The 14,898-nt window shown below is 47.7% G+C and overlaps 1 protein-coding gene across 2 annotated transcripts in view; it reads right to left on the bottom strand.

Moving 5' to 3' along the window:
* Window positions 1–249: 249 nt before the first annotated feature.
* The window catches only part of Dpysl2 (dihydropyrimidinase like 2), a 104,755-nt gene continuing 90,106 nt past the window's right edge, over window positions 250–14,898 (bottom strand). For both annotated transcript variants that reach the window (XM_034497385.2, XM_034497386.1), the window contains exons 9-14: window positions 12,018–12,174; window positions 11,549–11,690; window positions 9,945–10,115; window positions 5,224–5,403; window positions 4,288–4,453; window positions 250–2,758 (exon numbers count right to left, since the gene is read on the bottom strand). In XM_034497385.2, coding sequence (XP_034353276.1) covers window positions 2,667–2,758; window positions 4,288–4,453; window positions 5,224–5,403; window positions 9,945–10,115; window positions 11,549–11,690; window positions 12,018–12,174 — 908 coding nt within the window. In that variant the 3' untranslated portion in view covers window positions 250–2,666. The remainder of the gene's footprint in view (window positions 2,759–4,287; window positions 4,454–5,223; window positions 5,404–9,944; window positions 10,116–11,548; window positions 11,691–12,017; window positions 12,175–14,898) is intronic.

Here is a 14,898-nt window from a genome sequence, read left to right as displayed (position 1 = left end):
GGCTCACTGCCTTTCTGGGATGGGGTTTTAAGACACTGATTCTCAACCTCCGTGGCCCTCATCCCCCAGGTATGGCGTTGCATGGGCTGAGACTTTATTCTGTAGCCAGGATATCCATAGGAACCTGTGGCATGGGGGTGAGAACTCCTGGGCTGGACCACAGTCCAAGTCTAAGCCAAGCCGGGGCTTCTCCAGGCATCACTTCAAAGGGGAAACTGACACAACGTGGGAGTCTCAATATAGACACACTTCTGAAACAACCACATTCTGCTTTATTGGTGTTCCGTGGTAATATAACACAGACCTCTTACGGAATAATAAACACGAGACTTGTATTTTACCATAATTATTTTGCCATTAAGACAGTGGTTACAAAAAATAAAACAAAAATTTAAAAAAAAAAAAGTACCTTTCTGGCTACACACACGATCAGCTTTAGCACTGAAAGGTCCCCCCTCGTGGGTCACAATCACAGGTTCAAGGGTTAAAAACCATCTAGCAGTAAATCCCACAATGATTTAGAGCATCAAGTCACTGCAGTTACTCAGTTCTGAGACATTGTTGACTTAGTTTAGCATTTACATATGACATTCATTTAACAGACACAGAAAGCGAGCCAACAGGTAAACATGCTTACACGGACTGCGGAGAGCTTCAGGTTTAAAACTGTTGTGTTTGTTTTTTGTTTTGTCTTTTAAGAAAATGATTGAAAACAACCAAAAGGGCCACAGCCCCATACAACAAACGTCAGGAGTGAGCACTGAAGAGCTGCAAGTTTCTCAGAATCCAAACAAACAAACAAACCCAAAAAAAGGTGTTTTCCAATGTTCAAATTTCCTCTCTAAGTGCAGATAAGGAAAGAAAAAGCAAATATATTAAGTCAACCAATTTTTAAAAGTGCAATTTACCTTTAAAACAACAAAAATTAACATCAAACCCAAAATCTCGACCCTTAACCCCAAAGACAAAATGTGTGGACACTCAGAGTATCACCAATTTTTGATGCTCTGCTTTACCCAGCAGATTGGACCTAACACTGCTTACAGGGACCTGTAAACACACCTGGAAAGAAATATGACAGAAGTCAGCTAATACAGAAAGAAGCCAGCTAGTGAAAACCTGTCACTATGACGGGAAGAGGAAGGGTGACAAATATGAGGTGACATGGTCTCTAAGAGGCGACATGATCTCTAAGTGGGCCATGCGTTCATTTGTGCAGTTTTCTTCCCACGAGATATTGTTTCCTAAAATAGGGTTGTCCCTCTTGTAAAATACTTGCAGTCAAATTATCCCAAATATTTCTATCTTCCCCCACCATGTTAGACCTTTTGAAATAACTGTACAGAAAAAAAAAAAAAGGTTCCCCCCACCACACACACACACACACACAATGAGAAGTCCCAATGTTCTCGAATCCCCAAGGACACTTCCTGTTGAAGGCTGGGAAGGGCTCCTACACAGAAAGAATGGCCCCATCTTGGCTAGCTCCTCCACAGAGACTGGTCCCAGCTTGGTAGGCTCATGTGAGCTTGGGGACTGGGTTTATAGATTTGACTGGAGGCTGTCACTCTTACAGCCTAATTCCTCATCTTTCCACCACATGTGACTCTATTCTGGGTCCACAAGTGACAATACTGGTGACATTCGGGCCATCCTGTGTCTGGCAAGCCTCAAGCTCAGACACCTCCTAGTAATGGGAATCAGATAGCACCAATCTTAACAGAAACCAGGACAGCACAAAACTGTGGTTGTGGGGGCAAAACTAGGGTCCACTCTGGCTATGTCTGAGGCCAAATTGGGTTGCCTGACTTTAAGAGCAGACAGAAAGCACGGGGGGGGGGGGGGGGGGGGGGAGTACATTGTCTCGAAGAAACACAACCCAGGAGACCAACCTCTAAATCTCTCCGTGAGTGCAGAAGAAAAAGCCAGGACAGGAGACACAGGAAAATGGTAGAGAACCTTTAAAAGGTCTAATCTGCTGCAAAATCTAGGCCAATGAAGAAAACCTGCCTTTTCTCAACAGCTGACCCGGAAGAGTAATGGATGGGAGATACAGACACATGGAAACTTTCCAGAGGGGCAGCAGTAGCCTGCAAGCCTCTGAATCAGCTTAATGGTTATATAATTGCATCATTAGGATGTCCAGTTCAAGACCCAAGGATTAATATTGAATTAAGCTTTCAATTTAGTATTAAAAAAAAAAAAAAACAACAACTCTCCACCCCCCACCCCTTCCCAGTCCCACAAAAAAAAAAAAAAATTTTTTTTAATTTTAAAAAGAAAAGAAGGCAGCTCAGGGCAATTCACTAAATCTTCCCCGTGACAGGAAGGTGCTGACTGCACGGCCAAGGATGTGATCGGGGCACCATTGCTGGGATCTGTTTGGTGGCGCATGTCTGCATGTTGGATGCAGCTCCGTGTGGGATGGGTGGCTAGGCTTGGGTGTGGTGTTCATGACTGTGTAGGGACTTGGGTGAGTGAATTCAGAAACTCCAGGGGAGACCGAGTGCAGGGGGCCCAAGAGGAAGCCCCAGGAACTGGCTGCCCACAGCAACTATCACAGGCTCTTTAAAAAAAAAAAAAAAAATGGAAGGAAGGAAGGAAGTCTCAGAATGTCCTCAGGTGTCCCATCCCCTATCCCCACATGGCCTGCAGGCCTAGGGGCTTTAGCCCAGGCTGGTGATGTTGGCGCGGCCACCAGGGGGCGCCACAATGCGCTGGGTGGTGCGGCGGGGAATGTTGTCGTCAATCTGAGCACCTAGAGAAGAGGGAAGAGACAAAAAAAACAAACAAACAAACACGAGCGTGAGGGTCTTTAGAAATAAAATCAGATTCCTGCGGTATGCCCAGGAATAATACTAGGGAAAAGCTGAGCGAAGCACGCATATCCCCACCCCTTTCTCCAAACCTCACTACAGGAAGTTCAAACTACTGGAAGTAGGGGGACCCGCCCGCAATCTCCCCCTGGGGAAGTATAAATTCGATGCAAGGTACTAATGAATATGTTTTTTCTGACCCATGCCTCTCAGGAGGAATATGGATGGTTCAGGTAAAAAACTTGGATCTGAAGCTCCCAAACCCAGAATAATCTAAACTCTACAACTATTTGACAGGATGTGACCAGTGGAAGATTCCACACATGACCTGATGTGACTAACTGTAGTCAAACTTGATGTACTAAAAATGCTGTATTAAATCCCTTTCAAGACTGTGTCATATGTATATGAAACATAGATACATTGCATGTTTGTTTTTTTTAAGATTTTGTTTTTATTTTTAATTATGTGTATATATGTGTATGGGGGGGGTGTTATACACATAAGTGCAGTGCCTGAGGAGGCCAGAAGAGGGCGCTGGATCCCCTGGAGCTAGAGTTCCAAGGGGTTGTAAGCCAGCTGGGAACAAACTTGGGTCCCCTACAAGACCAGAGTTCAATCTTAACTGCTGAGCCATCTGTCCCTGCTCACACTTTGTGTTTGGACTTGAGTTTTAATCACAACATAGTTCATTATCTATATATTTTTCCAATTTTTAAAGAGGTAAACTAGCTTCCAGTCCCAATCATTTCTTCTACGTAATGGACTGGCAACCTGTGCTGTCTATGTGAATGATAAGGCACTACACATTGTGACTGATCTCATACTTTAGGACAGACAATAGGGCTTAAGGGACTGTCTCCCAAACCAAAACACCCTGAAGTGTTCCTCGTTCATCATGGGCACAGGTGGTACTTTTTAAACTCCAGCAGATGGGACAAGAAAAGGAGAGTCTGTAAGGAACTATGATGCATGCTGTGTGCAGGCTACAGGACTTTGGATATCTTTCTCAGCTTAGGAAGCTGGGAGAGTGGAAAGACCCTGTTATAAGCCAAAAGAAAGAGGGGCAGGACGTTTCCAAGATAAAAAATCTACTTTTCTCCACTGAGAGGGTGTTGTGGTAGATGTCACAGCAACTCCACAGGGGACTCTGCTATGACTCACCACACAGAAGGCCTGAGCCAGGTGAGGGTGCTGAAACTCCAGACTCCACACTCTTTAACAATGGACATGACAGATCAGGAAATGCTCCTTCAGTCTGAAAGGAGTCATTCACTGGGTAGGTGTCACATGGCACAAAAACCAATTGACGATTCTGAAACCTGGTTAGTGGGTTTCAATTTATAGTCTTTCAGTTTCTGCAGTAGTGGAGCCAAAAGCCTCAGGCTGGCTCCACAGAGCTTGTTGAACCTACCAGGAACAACCCCCTTCCCCTGACACCCCGCTTCCCCTGCCCCTCCCCACGCCTTACCAGACAAGCTGAATCCAGACTGGTGCAGGTTCCGAACAGGTGGTGCCTGCTGCTTGGCAGGGGATGTCTTAGCTGATGAGGCTGGAGTGACCGTCTTGGGCGTCACAGACACCTCGCAAACGGGGCCATCATACAGGCCACGAGGGACCCCTCTCAGCTCAGCCAGCTGAAACACACAATCACCCCACAGCCTATGTCACATTCACAGAGGACATCTTCCCCACACTTCCTCAGTGTGACAGAATAGTAGCCAAGACAGGCCTGTGATAGTGTCCTATTATGGATGGGTACAACAAGAGACAGATGTGCAACCAACCCCCAAAGTTCCAGGCCAAAAGCTCTCCCAAGGTGACTCCCCTATGAGTTACTCAACTGGTTTCTTAGAACTTTCCCCAGCACCTTTGAACCCTCTAAGAAGCCCCCGATTGTACTGTGAAGATCATCTTGTGTCATTTTCAAGATGAAACTGTCTTCCCAATACCACTCTTCTCTAATGCCCTTAAAGCTCCACCCCTTCTCCACCTCGAAGTTCCTGACCACCAGCCATGTGCTAGTCACCATGCCCTGAACACATTGTACATCTTCCACAGACCATATTCCACCTTCTTGTATCTGTATCTCTATCCTTTGGCTTGAGAAACTCCTACTCTGCCTTCAAAACCCAACTGTCATCTCCCATATCATCTTCCTCCATGATTCTAGAGCAGTGCTCCCCTCCCCTCCTCTGGGTCCTTACCTCACACTCAGCATCAAAGCTCTGATCACCCGACTCATCCAGCAGCAGGTCAAGCCTCAGGATGAAAATGTCAGGTTTTCCTTATCCTTATCCCCCCCCCCCCCCCCCCCGCTGCTCGGTATTCTGACTCATGGTGTTTAATGGGTATCTGTGGAGCCGGAATCAACCCATGATGTTTAAAAGTTTGCAAAGCTGCTCACCCTGCTCCTCGCCTTGATGCGTTTGTACACAAAGTCAGGGAAGGGCTTCCGGGGAATGTAGCGTCCTGAGCCTTCGGTGACATGCAGCGTGCCATCCTCCAGGACAATCTTGCCCTGGCTGATGACCACCAGTGGGGAGCCACGACACTCCATACCTTCAAAGATGTTGTACTCAAGAGCCTGAGAGAGGAGACAAGCCGTCATGAGAGCAATCTCTGGTCCTGGACTCGGCTGGAGCGAGTGTACTGATAAACCCCATAGAAGAAGACTGTCCTTGCTGGCCACCTCAGGGACACTTGCTTTCTTTGCCTAGAATATGAACTCATCCTACCTACATCTCCAAATCTGAGGGGGAAATAGCTGAAGAGAATAATAATAATAATGGTGTGTGTGTGTGTGTGTGTGTGTGTGTGTGTGTGTGTGTGGTCTTGTTGGAGAACACCTATAAACCCAGGATCCTGTGGCAATAAGATCACAGGTCAAGGCCAAGCCTGAGCGAGAGTGTGTTCAAGGCCACTCTGGGGAATTTAGTGGAGTGGAGATGTGACTCTCAATAGTAGAATTTAGTGGTTGAACCCTTAGAATAATGCACAGGGCCCTGGATTCAACCCACAGTACTATAAAAAAGGACAAGAGAAACATTAATGGGGTGGGGTGGGGTGTCTTCCCGTTTCCACCAACTTTCCCCTGCACAGACTGAATTCCCAAGGCTCACCTCTGAACTAGGTCCAAACTAAATTTCAAAGTGAGGCAGTTTTCTCACGGACTTAAGCATCCTGTAGTTCAATCCCATGTGGACTGGTGGCACGTCAAAGACAACAAGCCCGTGACAGGGTTGAGGTTTAGTTTCCTAACCAACCCACCCTTGTTTGGGGGCTCATGTCACTGAGAGTGAAAACAGGCAATCTGGCACACCCTCTCAGGAAACAGGTGGTTTGCCTTCCTGTGTGACTGTCTGTCAGTCGGAAGCAACAGAAAGCCCCATAAGTCAGAGTGGTGTCCCTAATTCTGGCTCAGCTCAGGCTGAACGCCTTGCAGCTCTTTCCACGTGACCGTCTGCAGGCACGAATGGCTACAGCTGGAAGGTAACATGTGGCACAGAGCATGTGCTTCTGGGAAAACTCAGGCCAAGGTGGGGGGAGCTAGAGTGGAGGTTCTCAGCCTGCGGGTAAAGACCCCTTTGGGGATAGGATGACCCTTTCACAAGGGTCACCTAAGACTATCAGAAAACCCAGATGTTTTCATTACGACTCATAAAAGTAGCAAAATTACAGTGGTGAAGCAGCAACCAAAACAATTTTAGGGTTGTGGAAGTGACCACAACACGAGTGATTGTATCAAAGTATCGAAGAGTCCCAGCATTAGGAACATTGAGAATCATTCGAGGTTCTGTGAGAGGCCAGAGCCACACCAACACCCAGGTCACAGGTCATCTCTGCTCTATGCAGTGGCTGGAGGGGACAGAGAAAGGGCACGGTGGCCGAGCAGCATGCATTCCATGTGGAAACGTAGCGCTGCCTGGGCAGTGCCGGTGACTGCTGCCAGCACAGTTCAGAGACTCCACAGAGAAACACGGAGGTTGTTGTAAACAAAAGTGGAGAGACATTGCTGCCGGCAAGCGCCTTCTCTCAAGGATCCCAAAGATGCTGGGTGCCACCATGTCTCCCATCTGTCACTGACCAGAGCTGACTGTGTAAGCACAGTAGCCAGAGTGAGCCAGATCCTCCAGGGGGCTCCCTGGAGGCTCCTGGGGTACCTGGGATGCACCACCTCTGAGGTATCCTACACAGCATTTTCAGCTGAAGGCTGTGGGACCTGCCCAGGCAGTGGGAATTTAAACCTCAAGTCTGTGCAGGCACCAGTTTCTTTCCAGTTCAGAGTCTCAGAAGGAACCTTCTTCCCCACTGCTATCCACTGAAGCAGAGGCATGGTGGGATCTTTCACACAACTTCCCCAAGAACAGATCTCCATCTCCCTGATCCCACACGAAGGCCACGCCAACTCTGCATTTTTTGTCCAGTCCCCACTAGTGACTTCATCTCGGGTGTCATCCTTCATCACATATCTCCTGATCATATTTGTCTTGGAGATGGCAAAAGATGGGCGCTGAATAACAGTGGATCATGTCACTTAAAACCTGCCTGAGAACTTACGTTTCCTTGGTGCCACTCTCCCAAGACACAAGCAGCAACGACACAAAAAGAACCTTTGTGTGTAGACCTTGGTGAGAGGCTCCGTCTCCTCTGAAACGCTCTTGGGAAGGGGCGAGCATCCTCTAAGATCACGGTGAAGCCTGCCTCCTCCCTATCACTTGCTAACAATCCGTCTCCAGACACAGCCTTGACCTTGGGGCCCTTTCATCCCAGGCCTGCCATCCATCAATGGAGTAACCTTAGATACTTCTCTGGCATGCCTAGCCTATGAAAGAATACGTGTCACAAAAGCACCCAGTCCCCTGTCTACTGCTGGCAGATCCCTGCACTTTGCATGAGCACTGGCCCCTGGTACCCAAGGCTTTGGATAACATACAAACCAGGGCTAGTGGCCTAGGAAGGAGCTGATGGTAAGGCTTTTGGACCCAGGTCTCCTCTCCCTTAAAATACACAGGGCAGCAGCATCATGACTCTTAAGTCAGTGGTTCTCAACCTTCCTAAGTCTGTGACACTTAACACGGTTCCTCATGTTGTGCTGACCCCCAACCATAAAATTATTTTTGTTGTCACATCATAACTGTAATTTTGCTGGTTATGAATTGTAATGTAAGTATCTTATATGTAGGCTACCAGATATGGAATCCCATGAAAGGGTCATTTGACACCCCCCCTCCACCAATGGGCCAAGATCCACAGGCTGAGAACCTCTGTTCTACGTGATTTAAAGATATTCAAAGATGGGATCTCAGCGTCCCTATCACTCACTGAGGTGGGAGGCTGCGCCATCACCAAACATGGACATTTTCACTTCACCCACATGAGTTTCCAAAAATTACAGAGCAAGTTGGAATCCTGGGAAATCCTAACGGTAGATTTAAAATAGGGTTATGGATAAGTTAGATTTTCCACACTGAAGCCAGAACCTAAAATCTCTTGCTCGCCCTTCACCAGATGGGCAGTGTCACACAGGCATGCTTAATGCCAGCCCCAACAGCAGGAGGAGACAATGAGGTGCTTGGCAGGACCTCATGCGATACCGCCCAGAACAGGGTGAAATAAAAATGTCATGTGAGCAGAAGACTGTCTTCCCGAACCTTCATTCCTCCCTGCTCTCTTGCCCATTGAGGCAGAGCGGTCCCAATGCCACATAGCAGCCCAGTCACCTGTGTCTTTGATGGGCCTTGACATCCCTTTTTATTCCCTTTGGTGGGGGGTACACTACAAAAGAGGGACAGTGCTTTCCCCACCCACCCTGCACATGCATATGCAGTCTGGTGGGGAAGAAAGTTGAAAAATTAAGGCTTCTAATTCTGGCTCGACCGCAAGATCACTATGTAACGTTAGACTGGCCACTTAAGCTCTCGGCACCTCTCCGTTATTTATCTTCCCACTGGGGATAATCACAGCAGACCCTTTAGTGAGGAGGTCAGATGAACAGAGTGGGATTATGAAATGATATACATATGGACAGAAAGGTCAGCCCTGAGGGCGTCACTGAGGAACCCAGGATGGATGATACAAATTTAAGCAGGCTTGGCACTAAGGCTGTGCTGAACCAGCAGGGCAAAACCAGCTATAATATGGAGTCCAGCAGTCTCCCCACCATCAAGGCACTCACAGGTACCAAAGAAGCTGGCACTGAGCCCAACATGCCCTACCCAAAACCTTCTGTCCAAGAGACAGGATTTTAGATCGTGAGCTGCTAGTGTCTGACAGCCCTGCTTTACGCTCACTGAGTCCACAAACTCGCAGAACACCCGAATCCCTGGTTCTCAGTTGAAATGCCAGGATGCTAACCGACTAACAGATACTAACATCCCCAAGCTCTATGACCAAGAGCTTTCCCATATTTTATAGTTCCTAAACTGTCACCCACTGCCTGGATTATTTCTTCTATGAAAAGAGAAGTCAGAATTTCCTTTTGGACAAGAAGCATAGCTGTCAATCACTCCTGAGAGAGGACTGGCAGGAAATGACTGTGTCCAATGACAGCCTCGGGAGCAGACACTTGGCTGCTCTAGCTAGGTCCCTTGCAGTAAGCACACCACACAAGATGCTGCTCAAACCATGACAATGAAGTGGTGACTGACTTCTAGAAGCTTCTAAGGATCTAAAATCACTCTGGGCCAGTGGCTCTCAATGTTCTTAATGCTGTGACCCTTCAATATGTTGTTGTTACCCCCAACCATAAAATTATTTTTATTGCTACTTCATAACTAAAGTTTTGCTACTGTTATGAATCGTAATTAAATGCAGGATTTCTGATATGTGACTCCTAAGAAAGGGCCATTCAACCCCCAGAGGGTCACAATCCAAGGGCTAAAACCTCTGCTCTAGGGACCTTGAAGGTGTCAGGACAGAGGCTATTACCTCTGAAATATGCCCAAGAGTCTTAGTCTTGTGGATCTCAAAACAGAAAGTGAAAAGGTCAGTCTGGCCCTTCAGATGCTGCAATGCATCCTGGGAAACTGTACTTCTATCCAGTTGAGGTCCTTCCTGAATCCCTGGACTGGTCCTGACTCTCAGTGACTGCAGCACAGACATCTACTCATGACAGGCAGGCCTTACACTGTTGTGCGTCTTGGCAGAGATGGTCTTCACACTGTCAGGGTCCCAGATGACCAAGTCTGCATCAGATCCCACCGAGATGCGACCTTTCCGAGGATAAAGATTGAAGACTTTGGCTGCGTTGGTGCTGGTCACAGCCACAAACTGGTTCTCATCCATCTTCCCAGTGACCTGAGGGGCAGAGCATGTACACACACACACACACACACACAAACACACACAAACACACAGGTGGGGTCAGAAAGATGAAAGTAAAACAGGTCCAGCAATAAAGGATCACATGTTGACATGCAATGCACCCTGGGATTTCCCTTTCAACAAAGTTTCCAGCAGGTCTGGGCTTCTAGTCAGTAAGTCTCAGCCCCATATCTGGCTTTCCAAGGTTAGAGCCAATCATTCCCTGAAATCCTTCCTTTCTAAACAAAGGAGACCAAGGAAGTGAGTGTGCATTAAGAGGAAGAAAAAAAATTAATAGTCAAAAAGCATATTAAAAATTCATTCCAATCAGCAGCCAAAGAAATTGAATATAAAATTAACAAAGACAAAATTTACCAACTCAGTAATGTTTTGGGCTTCTGCTCCTAAAACCTGCTAAGGAGTGCCATACACCATGTCAGATGGCATAATCTTTGCATTACAATATGTATTCACAGACTCCCCTCCACCTGGCAATGTTACTTCCAGAAACTCCTCCTGCAAATATAAAGATGTACCCGGGGAGATGTCTATACCGATACTCATCTCAGTTAAAAAAAAAATAGGAACATCACAAGTTTCCAGTCAAAGAATTATAGACAAATGACTGTTGGTGTTAGGAGAAAACAAGCTTTTCCACAGGTGTGGGGGGCACACTCCTTTGATCCCAGCACTGGGAAGGCAGAGGCAGGTAGACCTCTGTGAGTTCAAGGCCAGCCTGGTCTACATTGCTAGTTTCAGGTCACATAGTGAGACTTTGTCTCAGCTGGGGGGTAGGTGGGAAGAAAATGGAGATAAGTTTCTGTTTCTCCTGTGGATTTAAAAATGATGCATGATATATTAGGAATTGTTTTGACAGGCTATGAAGCTGTGTGTGAGACGCTAATGTCACCTGCATGCTGACAGGCTGTGCACACAGGTGCCAGCAAAGCCTGAAGACACCCCCTATCCCTGTAGCTTACCTCTGACACAGGTGACTGCTCACTCACAAAGTGTAAAGAATTCATTAAGAATCAGATAACCTGGTACTGTATTTTCAAACATTAAAGGGAAAAAGCTTCCAATATGCCCCTGCCCCCAGGTCAGTATCTGTCCAAAACAGGTCCAGCAGAAGCCCATGGTGGGTACAAATACCAAACTTAGAAGCCCTCAGACACACTCTCAAGGAAATGCAGTTGAGGACTGTTGACTGGGAAGGTCAGCAGGGGACTGAGAAAGCTACTTCCTCCTTGATGCAGGACTTATGTGTAATATTTAGAAGGAAATGAGCTTTTAGGAGTCGTTTTGGATTTCCATGCAGGAGAAATACCATCTCCCAAGTTCTAGTTTCTAGAATGTTCTTAACTGGCCAACAATAGCCCCACACCCACAGAGACAGGGACAGGCCTGGGCCAGCCATCAATCCTTACCACAGCTTTATCCCAAATGACAGACATCCGTTCCTCGGTGCCGTTGGTGCCCTCAGGAATCAAGGTGAAGTTGTCCTTCCCCACAGCCTTCTGGGCAGTGTTGAAGGTACAGTGGGCACTGCCAGTGACCTGGAGGTCTCCACTGGAAGGAAACATATGACATGAGGCTTCCTTGCAGACCAACATACCTCGATCTATCTGGTGAGATATTTCACAGGTGATGTGTCACCAACCATATTGGCACTCACTCAGACCCTTCAGCTGGCTGCTCAGAATGACCCAGGGTTATATCAGGAAGTCCCACCCAAGATAGTGACAAAATGATTCCTTATTGTCACTTAGTGACCACAACTTTGGTCAGTAAGGGTCTGTTTTTAAGCCTGTTCCCAGCCACCGTGTTGTCACCTACAGATTCATTTTGCTGTAAGGAGAGCTAGGGTGTGGATGTGAGTGAGTCAACAGTACTCACCAGGACAGCAATGAGTTGAGAAAGTCCGGAGTGGTTGGGTCGGGGCTCAAGGGTGGGGAGGTGACGAAGGCCGCAGCCTTGGCCCAGTTCTTGCTCCAGTAATGAGAGCCATCAGTCCCCAGGCTGGCAGTGATGGGCTCACCATACACCACAGTTCCTGAGAAACAGAACACAGGTGGCTCAGTCTGACACACACACTAAGAACAAGAGACCACTCTTAGCAGACATTACTACAGGCTCAGCACTGTAGATGGCTCTCGGAACTCTCTTCTTGGGGACACAGCCTCACCTCACAGGTGACAACACCGATGACCAAAGTCCAGAGCCCTTGGCAGCCAAGGCCACCCAGCTAGCAAGTACTAAGATGCCCTGCTCTATGGACTCCACCCTCTCTCCTGAGGCAATCCTGAACACTATACATGTTACATGCCATGATCTCCAACTCAGGTAGTTTGCTCCAACACACAAGCCTCAGAACCATCCAGAATCTTCTGCTTTGGATGATGAGTGGATTCAACCTTCCTATGCAGAAGTTGGCCTCCCTGCTCATACCTGAAGCCCCTGCCCTTTATCATGTCTAATTCTAGATACGGAACAGAAATTACAAATAGCATCACAGAGCCGAGGTATCAGACAGCAGTGCCAGAATCTTCCAGAGATGCCCACATGCCTAAGTTGCCCTCGATGACATCTATCAGAGTGACAGCTGACTTCATGAGAATCTACAGTTAGGCCACCGGAGTTTCAGAATCTCCAGAAGCTCAGGATAACCCTATACAATATCCAAGAGAAAATGTCAGCTCCTCTGAAGTCCAAATGCTGTCGTCTCTGTCCACTCAGAGTGGGGCCAGACAGCTGGGCCCCTTACACTGGTGGATCCTTGTGTGCCTTAAATGTCCTCCTCCTTCCCTTGACCAGGCCTTCTCCCTCCTCCCAGCTTATTCCAGCAGATTTTAGGTTTGTGTTTGTTTCTCAGCTCCGAAGCCACACTCTGTGACACGGTGGAGCTTTCTTCACAGAACACCCTCTACATACCCTTCTCCTTCACACCCCACATCTAAGACCCTCTTATGTCATGCCTTCCATGTTTAAAACAAACAAAGTCTATCCATTTCCTGAACACCAATATCTCTCATGATTCAAACCCAAGCTTTTCTTTTTTACCTAGCTGAGGCTGGCCTTGAACCCACTATGTATGTAGCAGAGGATGACCTTGAACCTCTTGTCCTTCTCTCCTGACTCCAGAGAACTGAGATTACAGAAGTGTGCCACCAGGCCTGGCCTTTCAGCCTCCCCTTTAATGGCCTAGACATCACAGCATCCCTGGGCATTGCATTCTACATCCAATCGATCACCCGCTTTTGAACTTTTTGACTCTTGATGGCAACATGATAATCAGTTTTCTGCCTGCACACAGTAGGCACTCAACACACCTAATGATCACTTTTCTACCTGCACACAGTAGGGACTTAATGAACATGTTTGTTTGAAGCCCACTTGGTGCGCTTAACATTCAACTAATTGACGACCAGAGAGCTGGAACTTTCTCTCAGGTTATCCGAATCCTTCTGCCTCTTCTCCCCTCACCCAGCCAAGTTTCTCTCTTCTCCAAATACAAGGCCGTCAAGGCCAAACCCTTCTCAGTCAGGAATGTGTCTCCCTTCCTCTCCGCAGTCCTTGCAAAGGCTTATCACTGGATACTATTCCACAACACCCTCTTTGCCCAGACACTCAAAACTGGCTCCAGGGAGCTGCCCCCTCCTACCTCAGGAATGTCACAAACAAGTGGCTGTTCAGTGAGAGGGTGTTGGAAAGCCACAGCCGCAGCTGCCTCCCATCCATACTCTTTAACATCTCCAGGCAGGAGGAAGGCTTCCAGACCTGGGGGCAAGCATGCCCAGAAGGAAACCCCTAAAAGAAATTGCCAGGAGAGGAACCCAGCACTCCTGACCTACTGGAAGCTCTCCCAGTAGAAGCTTGCACGAGCACACTGGGCACATACCCCCAAATGGAAAAAAGACCTCATAAAGCTAAGGTCGGCTGTTAGTGGTTCCTTGGACCCATCTGAGATGCAGCAGCAAGCGGGGGCAGCAGTGGCTCTTATAGGAACTTCCAACAGATCTGGTGAAATCTAACTCCCAATCCAGCCTGGCCTGAGAGTCCTGCTGCCCACTGCCCACTTGAGCACATGATACCCAAAGCCCCCAGGGTATACAGACTTTGTCACCATAAAAAATTCAGAAGCACAATGGTATTCAGAGGAGAAATCAACAGGTTAGCTATCTGGAAAATCTGCATTCCCAGAATGCCCTGGAATTTGCCGTCCTCCATCCTGTTACTGAGTTTGCAGCTCCATCCTGGCTTTGGAAATCTGACTGGGGGAGGCTGGTACTAGAAACAGATGGGCTTCATCTAAGACCAGAGTGGGAGAGGTGCTGCTTGACAAGGGGTGGGTCCCCTGCCCTCCGCTACTGTAGCAAAAGCCTTCAGCCTGTGGAAACCCCAGGATGGGTCAGAGCTTCCAAGATCACTGGGGACCTTCCTTCTTTGGACAACTGCAGGATGAGGACTCCTGGATAATCCAAGCTGGAGCCATGCAGAGACCTGGGAAGAGTGTGTGTGTGTGTGTGTGTGTGTGTGTGTGTGTGTGTGTGTGTGTGTACATGAATATGGATTATGGAGACATGAGTGTGGGTAGCCAGCAGAGGCTAGAAGAGAATGTTAGATCCCCATGGAGTTACAAGTGGTTGAGAGGAATCCAATGTGGGTGCTAGGAACTGAACTCTGTCTGGTCTTCTGCAAAAGCAAGAATTCTTAATGGCTGAGCAATGTCTCCAGCTCCTGCTTTGCTCCAATCAAACCTCCTGAGGGAGTCAGAGGT

This window comes from Arvicanthis niloticus, chromosome 3 (assembly GCF_011762505.2).
Source record: "Arvicanthis niloticus isolate mArvNil1 chromosome 3, mArvNil1.pat.X, whole genome shotgun sequence".
In the NCBI taxonomy this organism is placed as follows: domain Eukaryota; kingdom Metazoa; phylum Chordata; class Mammalia; order Rodentia; family Muridae; genus Arvicanthis; species Arvicanthis niloticus.
Note: the sequence above shows the minus strand (reverse complement) of the source record. Positions and strands in the feature narration are given on the sequence as shown.